Genomic DNA, 14,735 nt, shown 5'->3' with positions numbered 1-14,735 from the left:
GTGTTCAGAGTTTGACCATAAAGGGCCATGAGAATCGTGCTGGTTAAGCCGAACTGAAGAGCTCAAAAACACAGTTCCAAAAGAAGTCGGACCCCCTCCGGCCCTCAGCTGTAAGACTTTCTTTTCATCTCCCCCTCGGCAGAGTCCGTCTCCAGGGGCTGCTGGAACAACCCTGGTGTGCTTTAAATGAATTCTCGTCTTTTATTTATTTATGTTCGTTACAAAGGACCAACGTGACCAAACATGTCTTTTTTTTTTTTTTTTTTCCGTTTCGATCCCTATTTCCATAGAGACCAGCAGGGCTTCACCTCCGCATCAGTCGCATGTTTCAGATCTTGCAGCCGGAGCTTCGTCGTGTTGTTTTAGGATTAGGCTGGCGCATAAGATGGGCACCGTATTGTTTCAGCTGTAATCTAAGCCATATTTAACCTTTATTGTGCCTTTATTAAGTTAATCTACAGATAACGCTCTGTAATCAGCGCTGATGGTCTGGTCCAAATTGAAGAGATGCGGGGGTCGTGACCCATCTTCTGTTTCTGAGATTCAGAGCGGGGTTTCTTGTTTGGAGTTTGTCAGGGACTTATCATCATCCCATGTCCACCGTCCACCATCTGTCTACAGAATTACAAAAAAACGTGTAGCATTTATTTACTGATGCCTCTACGCTCAGTCAGAATTGCAAAAATAATTTTATACGTTTTCATTCATTCATTTCAGTACATTTGTCTAATTTTGTTTCATGAGTAACTATACCGGATTGCATTATGAGATGAAAAAATATTTATTCTTTTTTATTTCTATTGCAACAGTTTATCATCAAGTATTTATATTAATAGCTTATCCTTTCTATTTCTGTTAATTTCTTTGTATTAATCGTTATTTTTCAGACACGTGTTCCAAGAACTTTCATCATCCTCCGTTGGTCCTTCTCTGAAATGAATGTATTGAATGAGGCAGTGTGCCTGCGTCAGGCTCGTCATGATGCTCAAACAAACAGGACGATGTTTTGATAGCGTCACGGTGTTTAAACTCTTCTGGGAAATCATCCTACTAATGGTTTACTTTTAGCTGTCTCTGCATATTACACACTTCACTTTTAACTTACTGACATTCAATGTGGTCGGCCTTGTAGAAGTTGGCGGTCTGCGTAGCATCAGGTTTCATTAGGGTTCGGTGCTACTCTAAAGCATCGCTTCCTCTTTTTGGCTGTAATGTGGCACTTTAGCGGCCTGTCTCGCGATCGCAGGCCCATGTCTTGCTGATTTTCACATCGTAGCGTATTTGATTAAATAGGGTTTAAAACGCTCGTCTGTTTTAAATGCACTTTCCTGAGTGGTTGCAAACCTTCTAATGCATCTTCAGTTCTTATGAATCCTGTGCCTTATGGGAAATGGGGGCTTAGTGTCTGTTCTCTTAGTGATGGGAAGTTCCCTTATGTCCAGGGTCAGAGATGCTAACTGCATTTTCTGAAAAACAGGGTGGCTTTTGTAGACCTTTTAGACTAGATTATATTGTCCACATCCACTTTTATTATAATCGTCATTATACAGTGAAGAGGAAGTGCTCGGGTCTTCAAACTAGGACCGGACGATACATCGGATGTTCAAGCTTATTTTTTATTTTTTGATGACAGTGTAATAATTCACCAATTTGGCGAATATTGTAGATTTAAAAAGCATCTCTATTTTTCAAAGGATAGTTCAAAAGGTTTTTACTTATTAGTTTTTTGTTCACTACACAGGGATTATTTGCTGGTTAATATTACTATTGATTTAATATCAATCTTCCTAGTGTTCATTTAGAGAATGACATTGTGTAATTGTGACTTTTTGATTTAAAACGGTTACTAAATGAAACTTGCATATACTTTGGTTAAATGATGGCTTCACTGATTAAAAACACAGTTGACATTTCAGAGCAAATACTTATATCTTGAGATATCAAACACTGTCAAAACATTCCAAATATTGACTTTTGTCTCAAGCTCTATGGCCCAGCTCAATTTTTTTTTTTTTTTTTTACAATAAGCATCCATTATCTTTGCTGAGCGAAGTGAAGAGGATAAATGTGTCTGCTTTGATTATATGTATAAGCCTGCAACCTTATTGGTTTGCATCCAGAATCAAGTGTCTGCAGTCGTTCAGAAATGAAAGCGTGTCAGTGGCCTTTAGGCTCCTCTCTTGGGTTTCTTTATTATGGTCTCAGACATATCCGATCAAGCTTTGAAAGTCCACTAAATGCAACGTTTTGTATAGCGATCCTACCTCTAATTAAAAACCTTCTCAGCAGTATATAAATTCTCTTTTGGCAGCTGAGACGGGTTTTACTTAACTGCGGATTGAATTCTGCAGGCTTAGGTCTGTCTGTGAGAAGTGAGATGCGGTAGTGTCAAAACAGAACCACTCGTATCTGTCATCAAGGCACCGACTGTAAGAGTAAAACCCAGACTGGGCTTGTGCACGTCTGAAACCCTCTATTTTTAGCAGTGCGTCACAGACCAGATCCTGCACAGCATGGTGCTGACATTTTTGGTTACAAGGCGGATCAGCAGCTGTTTGAATGTATTTGCGGCGCTTTTGTGTATTGAAGTTCACCACTTGTTCCTTAAGAGCAGCTTAAGTGGTCTATTGTTGACATTTTAGTCAGGAAACTTTTTGAGTTCAATTGAACGTCACTCATCTTGGTAATTCTGTACATGTGTTCAGCTTTGTGATCTTATTGGCAATAATTTGACTTAAAGGGATAGTTTATAAAAAAAAATATCCCTCAAGCCATCCTATGCGTGTATAACATTTTATTTCAGGTGAATACAATCAAGAGTTATAAAAAAAAAAAAATCATGTTCCAAGCTTTAAAATGGCAGTGAATGGTGGTCAAGGTTTTGAAGCCCAAAAAAGCCCCATCATAAATACTCCACACGACTCCATGGGGTTAATCAAAGTCCCTTTAAGGCAAGAAATTTCCCTTGGCAGCCACCTTTGAAATGCAACTCATGCATGCACGTGTAACTCCTATCTCTTTGAATGGGAAAACATCAAATTCTCAAACTGTTCACCAAGCTTACAGTTACACTTTTTATATTTGAAATCAACAATGAAAACCGACAACTCCATAAATGTTGTTTCATTTGCTCAAATAGTGTTCGAAAAGCTTATTTTTAGGCTAGACCAGGCATTGCATATGCACGTCTCACAAAGCTGACTTTCTATAGCCACCGGGACTTCCAACAGCAGCTGCAAAGTTGCGCTGAGTTTACAGATTAGCGATTGGCTCTTTTTATATAGACGCGAGGCATTTTTCAATAGAGCGACCATATTGCGTATCGCTTTTTTCCCTATTTTTTTTACTATGAGTAACAAGTCTTAGGTATTCTATAGTTTTTGGGTTATTAAAGGCCGCTAGGTTCCGCTATTTGGCGTACACTCGTTCACGAGAGAATAACGTTAAAGCCTATGGCGTAGTCTCAAAAGCCAAGTTTTGTTTACAGCAAAGCAAAACCTGTCTCCTCTTGGCTTATATTGAAATCTTCCGATAATTTTATGTACAAATCCTAATTTTGTAGCTCTTTTTGTAACCCAAAGCTTTCTGTTGATCATCATGCATACACCTGTATCTCTCCTGCATCTCCATGTCTACTAATCAATAATCTCGCTGGCTCTGTCAAACAGGTTTGAATGGAGACGTGACGACTTGTTCACTGTTAAGTCAGTGCATGTCTGTGGTCTCTGTACGTGCCTGTCCGCGACCATCAGCAATGTGGGATTTGGATGTAAATCCTCGCTGTTATTACTAACATTAATAGTCAGATTAGCTCCCAAATGTCTTCTAAATGTGTAGCCGCACCATCAAATAAAAAACAGACCTCACGTCTGTCTGGATCAGTTTGACGCCCACATACCAAATCTGTCTTCATTACACACAGATGACATTCTTATAGCTACTCTGTGCATGTTCGGAAAGGAATTTACACTGCAGATTTTTATTTTTTTTTTTCCTACGCTACACACAAGTGCTCGTAGACTCCAACATGGCGCTCAGAAGCACTTTATGGAATTAGTTTAGAGTCCTTCTTTTCTTTGGAGAGTAATTTCCCTTGTCTTATAGCTCCGCATTCCCTGATGTGGCCACGGCCTCTCACACCTGTCAGGCCTGAACAATTACTGCCATTAAGGGATTGCCATTGTTGGGCTGTGGGAACTGCTGTGTTAGGCTTATAATAAACACGGCGTGTTTTGAGGGCAGAGGGAATGCTCACTTGCCTTAAGCAGGAACGTTATCCCAAGGCCGGGCGAATGACTTGAGGCAGTGGGACATATTTGGGAGCCCCTAAATAATTGTCTGGATTAAATGCGCTTTTGTAATGCCAAATAACAACGATGTGCTTCTCTTTTGTGGTTGTTTTGCTGGTTGGTTTTTAATGGACCAAAAATTCAAAATTCGGTTTGAGTCTGTCAGAGCAGCTCTTCATAATGGCTGTTTTTAATTAACCTATTAAAAAGACTCATTGTTCTTAACCATGTTGTTTAGTGTCTATTTTTATGTCTGTTGAAGGCTTATGAGACCTATTTGCGATTACTGGCTGACTGTTTACTGTGCTCTTTCTGCACATAGAAAATATATTCATTTATAAAGCCCATTTTAAAATGTTAATGTGTAAAACATTTATTTTAGCATATGTTGTAGGGTTTAGTGTGTGGTTAAACAGGAAGCAGTATCATAAGCAAATAGATAAGCGTACTGTTGACGTACAAGCTAAAATCTTTAATCTTGTGACTTATAGCTTTGGTTATATAGCATTATGTGAACTAAATAAAGTTTTTTTTTTTTTTTTTTTTTTTTTTTTTTTTTTTTTTTTTTTTTTTATATGTGGTTTATAGTTTTTGTAGGATTTAAAGTCGGGCACAGAATACAGTTAGTTTAGCCAATGTCCTGGTTTCCTCTACCTCTGGCTTGACAAGGCCCTGATAAGAGCAAAGAGGCCCACACGTTTCTACTGCGGTACTGTAAACAGCCCAAATTTGGGCAAGGATTTCAACCAGATAGTCGTGTGCCCTGAACGTGAGGCTGGTTTGTGTGTTTCCTTGTCTGTGGTATTGTCATGGCAACCAGCCGTAAGACCAGGAGATTTTACGGGCAGCCGTTCAAGAGGGGAGCACATGGAGAACCGAGGTTGGACGCTAGTCAAGGTTGTGGAGTTTAGACTGTGAGGGGTTTTGAGTCTGACAATGGGCACTGAAAGCCCTTTTCGAAATATAACACAATTTGGTGGACGTTATTATTAATTTATTTTTTATTAAGGTCACCAAGCTGCATTTATTTGAGGCAAAAATACAGTAAATATAGTGATGTTATGTAATATTACGGTCACTCTGACCCCAGATGTGTTTGTGTATATTATATTATTGTGTTATATTATTTGTCTCTTTAGTGACAACGCTAGTCTCTCTCATGGTCTTTTGTCTCATCGCGTGGTGACATGCTTTAATTACAGACCTCCATATTTCCCTCGAGGGATTTTGGTTACCTGATGATATAACATGTCTTTGTTTAGAGGAATAGGTTCCCATTGAAGATTAATGTTTGGCCCTGAAGCTCACTCTTGGGTTTATGAAACTGTTTTGCTAAGGCTCTTAATCCAGACCTTAGGTAACTGAAATGCTGTATGTAACAGGAATATTGTTTTTAAACGGTCAAGTTGAATAGGTCTTGAGATGCTAAATGGCTAGATGGTACGTTTGCTGAAATGTTAACCAATTTCTTCTCTTTTCCAGGCCTGCATAGACGATAATGTGGACATGGTGACCTTCCTGGTGGAGCATGGGGCCTGCATCAACCAGCCTGACAATGAAGGCTGGATTCCCCTTCACGCTGCCGCTTCCTGCGGATACCTCGACATCGCTGAGTAAGTCCCACTTCCCCACCACACAAAACTTGTGTTTCTTCTTCTTTTTGTCCCATGGTTTGATGCATATACGTATGAACTACTTTGTCATGTTATCATAATTTTATTTTTGCTACTTTTTATTTTAGACGCTAAATATTAAATCATGAAGCAAAGTTTAAAATACAGATTTTTAGCTGTAATTGTCAAAAAAAAAAACTCATTTGATATTGATGAATCGTTTGTTAGGATACGTAATGTGCTAGCTGTAATATTAGCCTTAGCAAAACAAAAGGTTCAGTTTAAATAACACTTGTCCTGTCATGCATTTATACACGAATGTTCATATTATTATTATTATTATTATTGTTGCCAATAAAAAGTTACATATAAAAGTGACAGAGCTAGAGTTTTTTTAATATTCATCAAAGAATCCTGTGGTTTTCACAGAAATTCCTTCAGATAAACAAATGTTAACTTATCTTGTTTCTTAAATACATAAAATGTTATTTTATACTATAGTACAGTCAAAAACTCACACATAGCAAAACTACAAAATTACCTTTGTAGTTGAACAAACACTAATAACTAGTGAGGTTTCCAGCCAATGCCTGTAGTATTTATGTAAACATTATTATAAGGACCACTTCTTTTAATACTAAATAGTTGCTTATTAGCTTGTCTATTATTAACATATTGAGTGTTTATCATGAGCATATTCTACATCCCAATAGTTGAACTTAACAACTACCTCACTAACTATTAATTAGGAGTTTAAGGCAAAGGTCACAGTTAATGGTTTTAAGTGTGACCAGTATTTGAATGCTTAGTTGCATATTTAATTTGCTCATTTCTTCGGTTTATTTGTTGAATGAGTATTTTGCCAGCTGTGTGGGATCTGGTTGAGAGGTCAACCCAGGTTCCAAGCCCCAAGTGACCTCTGTTGTCACACTACACCATAGTGACGGATTAACACCTAACCTGTGCAGAAATCATAGCTGCGGTGCATACGATTTACACTGACACTTCTCTTCGAGGGAATCGTTCCATTCATTAATGAGTCATTCTTCCTGTACGAAGAATTGGTAAACACATCCTTTTCTGTGAATTGATGTTTAAAGCTGTGTTTCACAACTCACCTGGGGTCACAGCAGCCTTCCAAGGCAGCGTCCATCACGGGGTCTTAAGTGACAGATTTGAAACACTCTTTATAGACCGCATCGCTGCAGGCCTCAAAAATAACATTTGCACGTAAGAAAATAGATCTTGAATTGATGTTGATGCTAGCATATTGCTCGGCTGATATGCAATGTTCTAACGTTTCTTTCAATAGTGAATGATTTTCTATTTATAATCAATAATTGACCATTTTGAATTAGAGGAGGGTTTTTTCACTTGGCTTGTTGCTGTGCGTTCTGGGATTGTAGCATGATTTGTTATAATGTCATGTCAGTCATGAACTGTTGTCATGGATGATTCTTAATTGGAGTTCAGACTTTGTCTTTGTTGCTTTGTTGTCAGTGTCGCTCTTCTATATGCAGTGGGCGTTTTTTAATATTGAATTTCATGTTTGAGCTATATTGGAGGCTTGAGGTCTGCATAGGGAACGCAGCACTCTAGAGAAAATATCAGCTGACTTTTAAATAGGGCAAACAGTAAAACGGAACAAGCTTGCTTTTGTCCTGAATATTGTGAGTACTCTGACCTGTTTTGTGTCTGTTGATAGGACTAACATTTCCACAATACGAAATAGGAATTGTGTGCAAAATGGTAAAACCGTAACGCAAGCCCAATGACAGACAAGTTTGGCATTACAGACCACATGTAAATAAACACTTTACAAATTTCCTTCTTGAAAACCATCTGGAAATAGCTTATTTTTCGTCTTGGGCCTAAGGTGCATACATGATTGTGAAATTTCATGGACAAAAAAATGAGCATTGCCTGATTAGGCAAATAGACTTCGCAAGTTATATTCGGGAGTCTTGGCTTCTGCTATTTTTTATTTTATTTTGCAATTTACAATAAGATGAAATATGATATCAAACTTCACGGCCTCTTTTTGGTTTCATGTAAACATAGTTTAAACGTCGTTCAGGGAACGTAGGCCTGTGTGCAATTAAATGAACATATGAATCAGTATTGCCCCTTTGCATTTAAACATATATCAATAGATTAATAAAATAAAGACCAAAGATTACCAAATTAAAACAATTCTATCTTATGTCTAACCACAACACAGACACCACAGCCAGAGGCAAATGTCAGAAGCACTGGTCGAGTTGAAGCTGTTCTTGTCGGGATACTAGCACTCAATAACACAATAATAGCACTATTTTATAAACTACTGTTTTTAAAAACACGTTGCCTGAAATGCAATCTTTTGTGAACTCAACCAATCAGCATTTTCAGCACCCAAGTCCCAAACCACCAACAACCAGTGAATTAAGATTTTAAAGATTTATTTTTGCCTTTCATGACGAGACGGATCGAAACCGACTGGAAATGAAGTGGAAGAGGAATCATATGCAGGATTCGCATCAGTCTTAAATAATCTCAGTCCCCCCCAAATACCCAAATTCTGTACTTGCAGCCAAGTGAAGTTTTGCAAGAGTGTTTGATTTCTAGTGAGAAACTATTAGTTGAGCAGCTTTGAATATGTAAGTTGATCCAGGCCGTAGTAAGGGCAGGTCTGTGCAGCCTTGTTTCCCTAGTGCTGCAGTTCTTGAATCTGACACATGAGCAGAGAGGTTATTGAGGGCGACGTGTTGATCATGCCAAGGTCAGCGGCGAAATGCTCTTACAGACGAGATGCAACCACTCCTTTGTAACTCACAAACCTATGTACTCAGTGACACGAATCCACGCTGTTAACCAGTAACAGAAGTGGAGGACCACTTCACAAAATTTTTATTAAGATGCAAATCACCACTTGAACTCTTGAGGTTTCTGTGAAGGGATGCCCCATTCCATTTCTCTGTCATTTCTCATTTTCCTTCTTCCAAAAGTTCCAAAGACGCAGTTGACATTTCAATTCGGATGTTACCTTTTAAAAACGTCTTGTCATGTCTTTGCAGGTATCTTATCAGTCAAGGTGCAAACGTCGGTGTTGTAAACAGCGAGGGAGAAACGCCATTGGATATCGCCGAGGAGGAGGCCATGGAGGAGCTTCTGCAAAACGAGATCAACCGGCAAGGTACTACCGCCTCTCCTTGACACACTTTGCGCAGGCATCTCTCATGACAATGATTTGGCAAGGGTGTCTAAGGCTTAGTGTCACGTCCACGTCATGCTGCAGTTGAGATCATTGCTTTCTGACGATTTTGAGTCAGAGATCTTCAAATTAATTGCCTTGCGCGGGTGGCCAAGGGTGATATGTGCATCATGCTAAACTTTCCCAGCTGCTGTGAGCTCGAGTCGAGGCTGCAAGTCTTGGCAGGACTCCAGCGGGTGCACTGACTCAGAATTAATATTAGAGCCGAGCTCAACCAGTAGCGTAACGCACAACACCCTTTCTCCCGTGTGCACTCTTAACTTGCCTGTTGACCTGGCTGGGTACTTGATGTCCGAGGTATATCATGCGTGTGCAAAGTCATAAAGGATTTAGGGAGGTCGGTGCAACCGGCCGTAGTGAGGTCCCTTACATAATGGAGAAACATGATCCGTTTAACCTGACGCCCATTGTAATGATCCCAAACTAGATGGAATGGTTTTTCTATTTTTGGCCTTTGCCATTCTTGATGATGAAACAGAGCCCAGCTGTGACTGAGAGGCCCTGTTCAGACATGTGTTAACCGCCTGAGGTGGTGTACGGCTCCTGCTCGCCAGGATGTATCAGCGGCAGATAGTACAGACTCTGCACTGGATCTGGAGAGGAGGCGAGAATGGCTGCTGATTGAGGCATTGCATTTCCACTATTTTCTATAGAAATTTGTGAACAGGATCTAGCCACGCAATCAAAGACAAAGGTTCTTGCTGGTTGATGTGTCAGGGTGGTGCAACTGTCATGAGCTGACTGAAGAAAATAATAAAAGGATTAAATGGACTTACTGTAGTAATTTTTTTTTTAAAGAATGATCTGTGGTGTTTTTTTTAAATAGTTTTTTATTTGTAGTGGGCGAGAGAGGGATTGGACCTGAAAGGGTCATTAGGCAAACATCACATTTGTGTCTGCCGAAATTTGCACAAATTTGTGCTGGCTACAAGGCTAATTGCACAGACAATTTTTTTTCAGATCCCAAGAAAGAGGAAATTTGAAAAAACATAATTAGTGGTTCAACCGATATATCGCCAAGGCTGATATTTGGCCATTTTTTTCAAATATTGGCATTAGCTGAGACATTATTCAGTTTTTGCCAGTATGTTTGAATCGGGACTTTTATTTTGACAGCATGCCAGATGTTTATTTTGATTGTGCTGAGAAAGGAAATGCCTGAGCACACAGTGCTCATATTGTCCCTCTTGTTCACCGCCATCATTCAGAAGTGCATGTAATAATCAAATAGACCAGTTAAACAAAAAAACTAAATGTTTACAAAAAATATTATAATGATTGCTTTAATATTATTAGTAAAAGTATTATAATGTTTGCTTTTCTTTCTTGTTTGCCATCAACATGCAGCAAATATGCATTTACATGATTTAAACAAATCTTTAAATCTTTTTGTTACAGTATTTACTTCCTTTTTAATTACATATTTTATTTAATATGTATTAAATATTTATTAATTTGTGAAAAAATACTTTGTGTTTTTACACGTTTAGTTTTTAATCCATTTTCAAATGATTTAATAATTTTAAATTTCTTAATTATTAAAATAGTTATATCGGCTATTAGCAAACCTGCTTTCTAAGATATTGGCAACTGACACGTGTTTAGAATAATTGACAAAAACGTTTGTTTTGAAGTGTGACAAACAAACGGAAACTTAATCTTTCAGCTCCTCTGGCACATAATTGAAAAATAAAATGAGCCATGCAATGTTTAGGGAAGCTATACAAAGTCATTTGAGGTTGCACCATCTTTACATCCACTGACAGAGCAGCGTCTGAGACGCAACAAACAGCATTGGACCGATTTATCCAACAGCAGTATTGCTCTTGTTATTTGATGGAAAGATGCTAGTTGTTTAAGATAGGCCTTTTGATTGCATACAACAAGGATGCATGTTAATAAGCACGTCAAGATGAATCACAATGTCAAGATTGTTCAGATTTCAAATCCAGGCATTTCAGAAGGCCAGAAGGGAATGATTTAACAAACAGGTGGTCATGTGGTGCAACCTTACATGCAGAAGCAAGGAGGAATGAAAAATAAAGCGCAGAGTTTAGTCAGGAGTGATTAATCTTTGGATATCAGTCAATTGCAGGACTGTCACATTAGCTAATAAATGATCAGTTCAATCAGTGAATACAACTGGCTTTTCTTACTTTCATTGGTTCCAGAATTTTTAAGCTTTAGACTAGATATTGAAAAATTAATTTTGGCTGACCGGTGCATACAAATATTGTTTTCTTTATTCAATATGCCTTCCTTTCAGCAGCAAGTCCACAGTATCTCCTGAAACATGAGCCTCAAATCGGTTACGCGGCAAGACGATTTTCAGAGAGCAAAAGCAGAGCTCGTGCTCGTCTTTTATCGCTCCTAAAAGCTTTACGTGCAGTGTGAATTTGTTGATAATTGCTCCGACCCGCTGTTAGCATGTTGCACTTTTTAAGAGCATGTTATATAACATTCTCAATTCAGCCCACGCTCATGGCCATCCATTGTGGCCTAGCCAATGGCAGCTGTCAGCTTTCGTTTGAGGGTTGAAGGGCACTCTTCAGCTTTGAAGAAGCGTCAGCGTGCACGATGGACCTCCGCAGACATCACAAATCACGTTGCCCGGTGAGCCCTAACGTTTGAACGGTTCAAATAGAACGTCCTTTTCTATTTCGATGCTCGTCGTTCAGCGGTCAGGCTGGAACAGGAGCCCACGCTTTATTCCATGTATTGTATTATAAGACACAGCACTATTCTCAGCTCAGAGATGGCATTATGTAACAGTCAGTGTTGTATAATGCCTTCAGCCTCTTCTAATGTGATTATCTTTTTTCCCACTCCCTGTCTCCTTTTGAACGAGACCCCAGTCATGGGGTTAAACCTAAGCAGAGACCACCACCAACCCCCCTCCGAAGGGTCGTCCCTCAGATCTATTAGGAGCTGCTCATTTCCACTGAAATCAGGTGACGGGGAGCCTCTCCTAGCCAAGGCAACAGATTTTTCCAGCTCTTGTTGCTCGGAAAATCAGACGTTGGAGGCGCTAAGTCCATCATGGATAGTGACATAATCTGTCTGACAAAAACTGACTTTTTGGATGAAGAGGATTAATGCACCTTATGTAAAAGAACCCAAATGGCCCCAGTATACTCACAGTGAAGGTCTTGATCGCAGCAAGAAGCGGTTTACTGTTAGCAAACTTTCAAAGCTTTCAATTAGAACGGCTATGCTGCAGACCAATTAAAGTTTACTTGACTGTTTCGTTTATTTAGTTGACGTCGCACCAGCTTGTTTCCTGTATTGACTTAAAGTGAACATTTTCGTTATAAACCCAAGCTGCTATCCTCTGCTATTAGCTTTTGTTTAGTGCTCTTGCGGAGGTCAGTTTGTCTCTTGCTTTTTATAGAGGCTGCATATTCTCCTGGCACTCAGTGCACTTTTGTTCTACCTGTGTTTACTCGTTACGTGCAGCCTTAGTCTTTCAGACGAGAGAAAAGCACTATTATGCTCATCAGCTGTCCATTACACAATGCACTCAAACCTATTAAGAAGGAAAGACAAAGCAAAGCTGTTTTCCCCCCCCTCTGTTGGCCGTGTTGAATCAGCAGAGCCAGTGGTGATATCGCTACGTGTTCACCATTTTGAGCAATCTGCATCCCGAGAGCCGACAGTATATCCTCTGCCTTTTGTCCCGGGTTGCTGAGAAGTACTGGTACTCTGGTTTGCACTGGAATATAAAGGACTAATGTTCGTAAGCGGAGTAGTCACACGAACGGCAGCATGTGTAGTTCGGGTGTGGTGAGAGACTCTAGTGCAGCTGGCCACCGACATGTCCTTAGAATTCAACAACTCTCTTTAAAAGTGAATGGCTTTTGCAAATCACTGTGCTCGTAAACAAGCTACAAGGTTCCTGTCGTTGCTTAAATGCTGCGTGCCAGCTGTGAGACAGCGCTGCTTAGATCTAAATGTATGCGTTTTTGATGGTTTTATTTATTTTTTATTGGTTGTTACTTTATTTGCTTCCACGGTTTTTGGTTTTGTTTGGTTTCTGTTTTCTTTTTGGCTTGTTTTTGTTTCATTTTCATGTTGTTTGCTGGTTCATATTGGTTATTTTTTGGTTATTAAATGTTATTCTTAGTAGGCTTACTGTGACGGGCAATGTCGGCGGTGATACCGTTGTTAAGCCGCTACACCGGTTGCATCACCTGCCCACCTTGACACCGTCCCACAACGTCATTTAGATGTTTTTATAATAATAATAAAAAACATTTTAGTTCAGTGAGAGAACAGGCAATTAAAACTGAATATGGCTGGTCAATGCAGCGCGTCGAACGAACGGCAGTCGCTCACAGAGCTGATTTCATTTATGACGCGAGGAGAGTGAGTCGAGCTGACTGACGAGAAGAGTGAGGCGAAAATCTTGACATCTAAGTGATAACGAAAGTAAAAAAGTCATTTATTTTGGTCATTAAACTGTAGTGTTTGATTATTTCACATCGAGGTGTATGTCGTCCGTTCCTTCATATTTTCTTAGTTGTTTTGCTAAATGTTTCATAATTATACATTATTTACTAAAGTGATACAACGATACCGGTATTTTCTGTATTGTCACGCATCTTTCATCACCATCACAACCCTAATTCTTAGCAGGTCTTATTGGGAATAGGCCTATCCATCTTTCATACTGTACCAGTTTTATGTATTGCTTTATCTTTAATATCAGTTATTTAGTGGTTGCCGACCATACCATGAAGGCAACTGTCAGCTTATCTGTATCAACCATAATTTGAATATCGGTGCATATAGGGTAATATCATACATTTTGAGTGTTTGGGATTTGCATTTAGGAACCAGCTGGAACCCTTTTCCTAACCTCTTACCTTGGCAGCAAATACAAATCTCTGAAGAATTTTGAGAATCACTGTCTAGACATCATCACCCATTTTAACCAGAAAAGACTATGAAAAGACTATGCAACACACAACAGCTCTGTCTTGGAATTCGCGCAGGAATTCCTCCAGATTTCTGTCCCGTGGCCTCATCTTTTTCTGGTTCGCTTCCAACTCTTTCGTCAAACACGGGCCCAATCCCTTCAACTGAACTGATCAAAAACGGTCACTATAATCACATCGCACTTCACTTCCCCCAGCAGCCGCACCTGCCGGTCATTCAGTCGGGCTTCTAGCCATATAAGGGATATGGCATGATCCTCGTGCTGCTCATTTGTAATCTGAGATGGCTCCTTTTACGTTCATTATTCTGACAAAAATGAAAGGGCAAGTAGCTGTCAGCTGTCATATTTCTGTATATAAAAAGCATTGATCTTGTTTTGGTTTAGCACCCGGTGGAGATGTTGCTAAGCATTTAGACGCATGGTAAATGGTCGCTTACTTCAAAGTTAGGTGCTCCAAAGTTTCTATTGTTTCCCGTTTTAGCTTAATGCTGTCAGGTCTCTACATGCCTAAGTAAATGTCAGGTTATATAGACTAGAGGCACAGTGACCCATTTGGCAGTCCTCCATTGTGGACTAGTTTGTGTGTTGTGTTTTTGGAACAATAAAAAGAATTCAAGTATGCAAAGACAATTTTATGCACA

The 14,735-nt window shown here is 39.4% G+C and overlaps 1 protein-coding gene across 5 annotated transcripts in view; it reads left to right on the top strand.

Annotated features, from left to right (window-relative positions):
- The window catches only part of ppp1r12a (protein phosphatase 1, regulatory subunit 12A), a 55,053-nt gene that overhangs the window by 17,095 nt on the left and 23,223 nt on the right, over nt 1–14,735 (top strand). For all 5 annotated transcript variants that reach the window (XM_043236772.1, XM_043236770.1, XM_043236771.1 and 2 more), the window contains exons 2-3: nt 5,772–5,902; nt 8,959–9,077. In XM_043236772.1, the coding sequence (XP_043092707.1) occupies nt 5,772–5,902; nt 8,959–9,077 (250 nt within the window). The remainder of the gene's footprint in view (nt 1–5,771; nt 5,903–8,958; nt 9,078–14,735) is intronic.

Source organism: Puntigrus tetrazona, chromosome 4 (assembly GCF_018831695.1).
Source record: "Puntigrus tetrazona isolate hp1 chromosome 4, ASM1883169v1, whole genome shotgun sequence".
NCBI classification, from domain to species: Eukaryota; Metazoa; Chordata; class Actinopteri; order Cypriniformes; family Cyprinidae; genus Puntigrus; species Puntigrus tetrazona.
The sequence above is the reverse complement of the archived record's forward strand: the minus strand, read 5'-3'. Positions and strand labels throughout refer to the sequence as shown.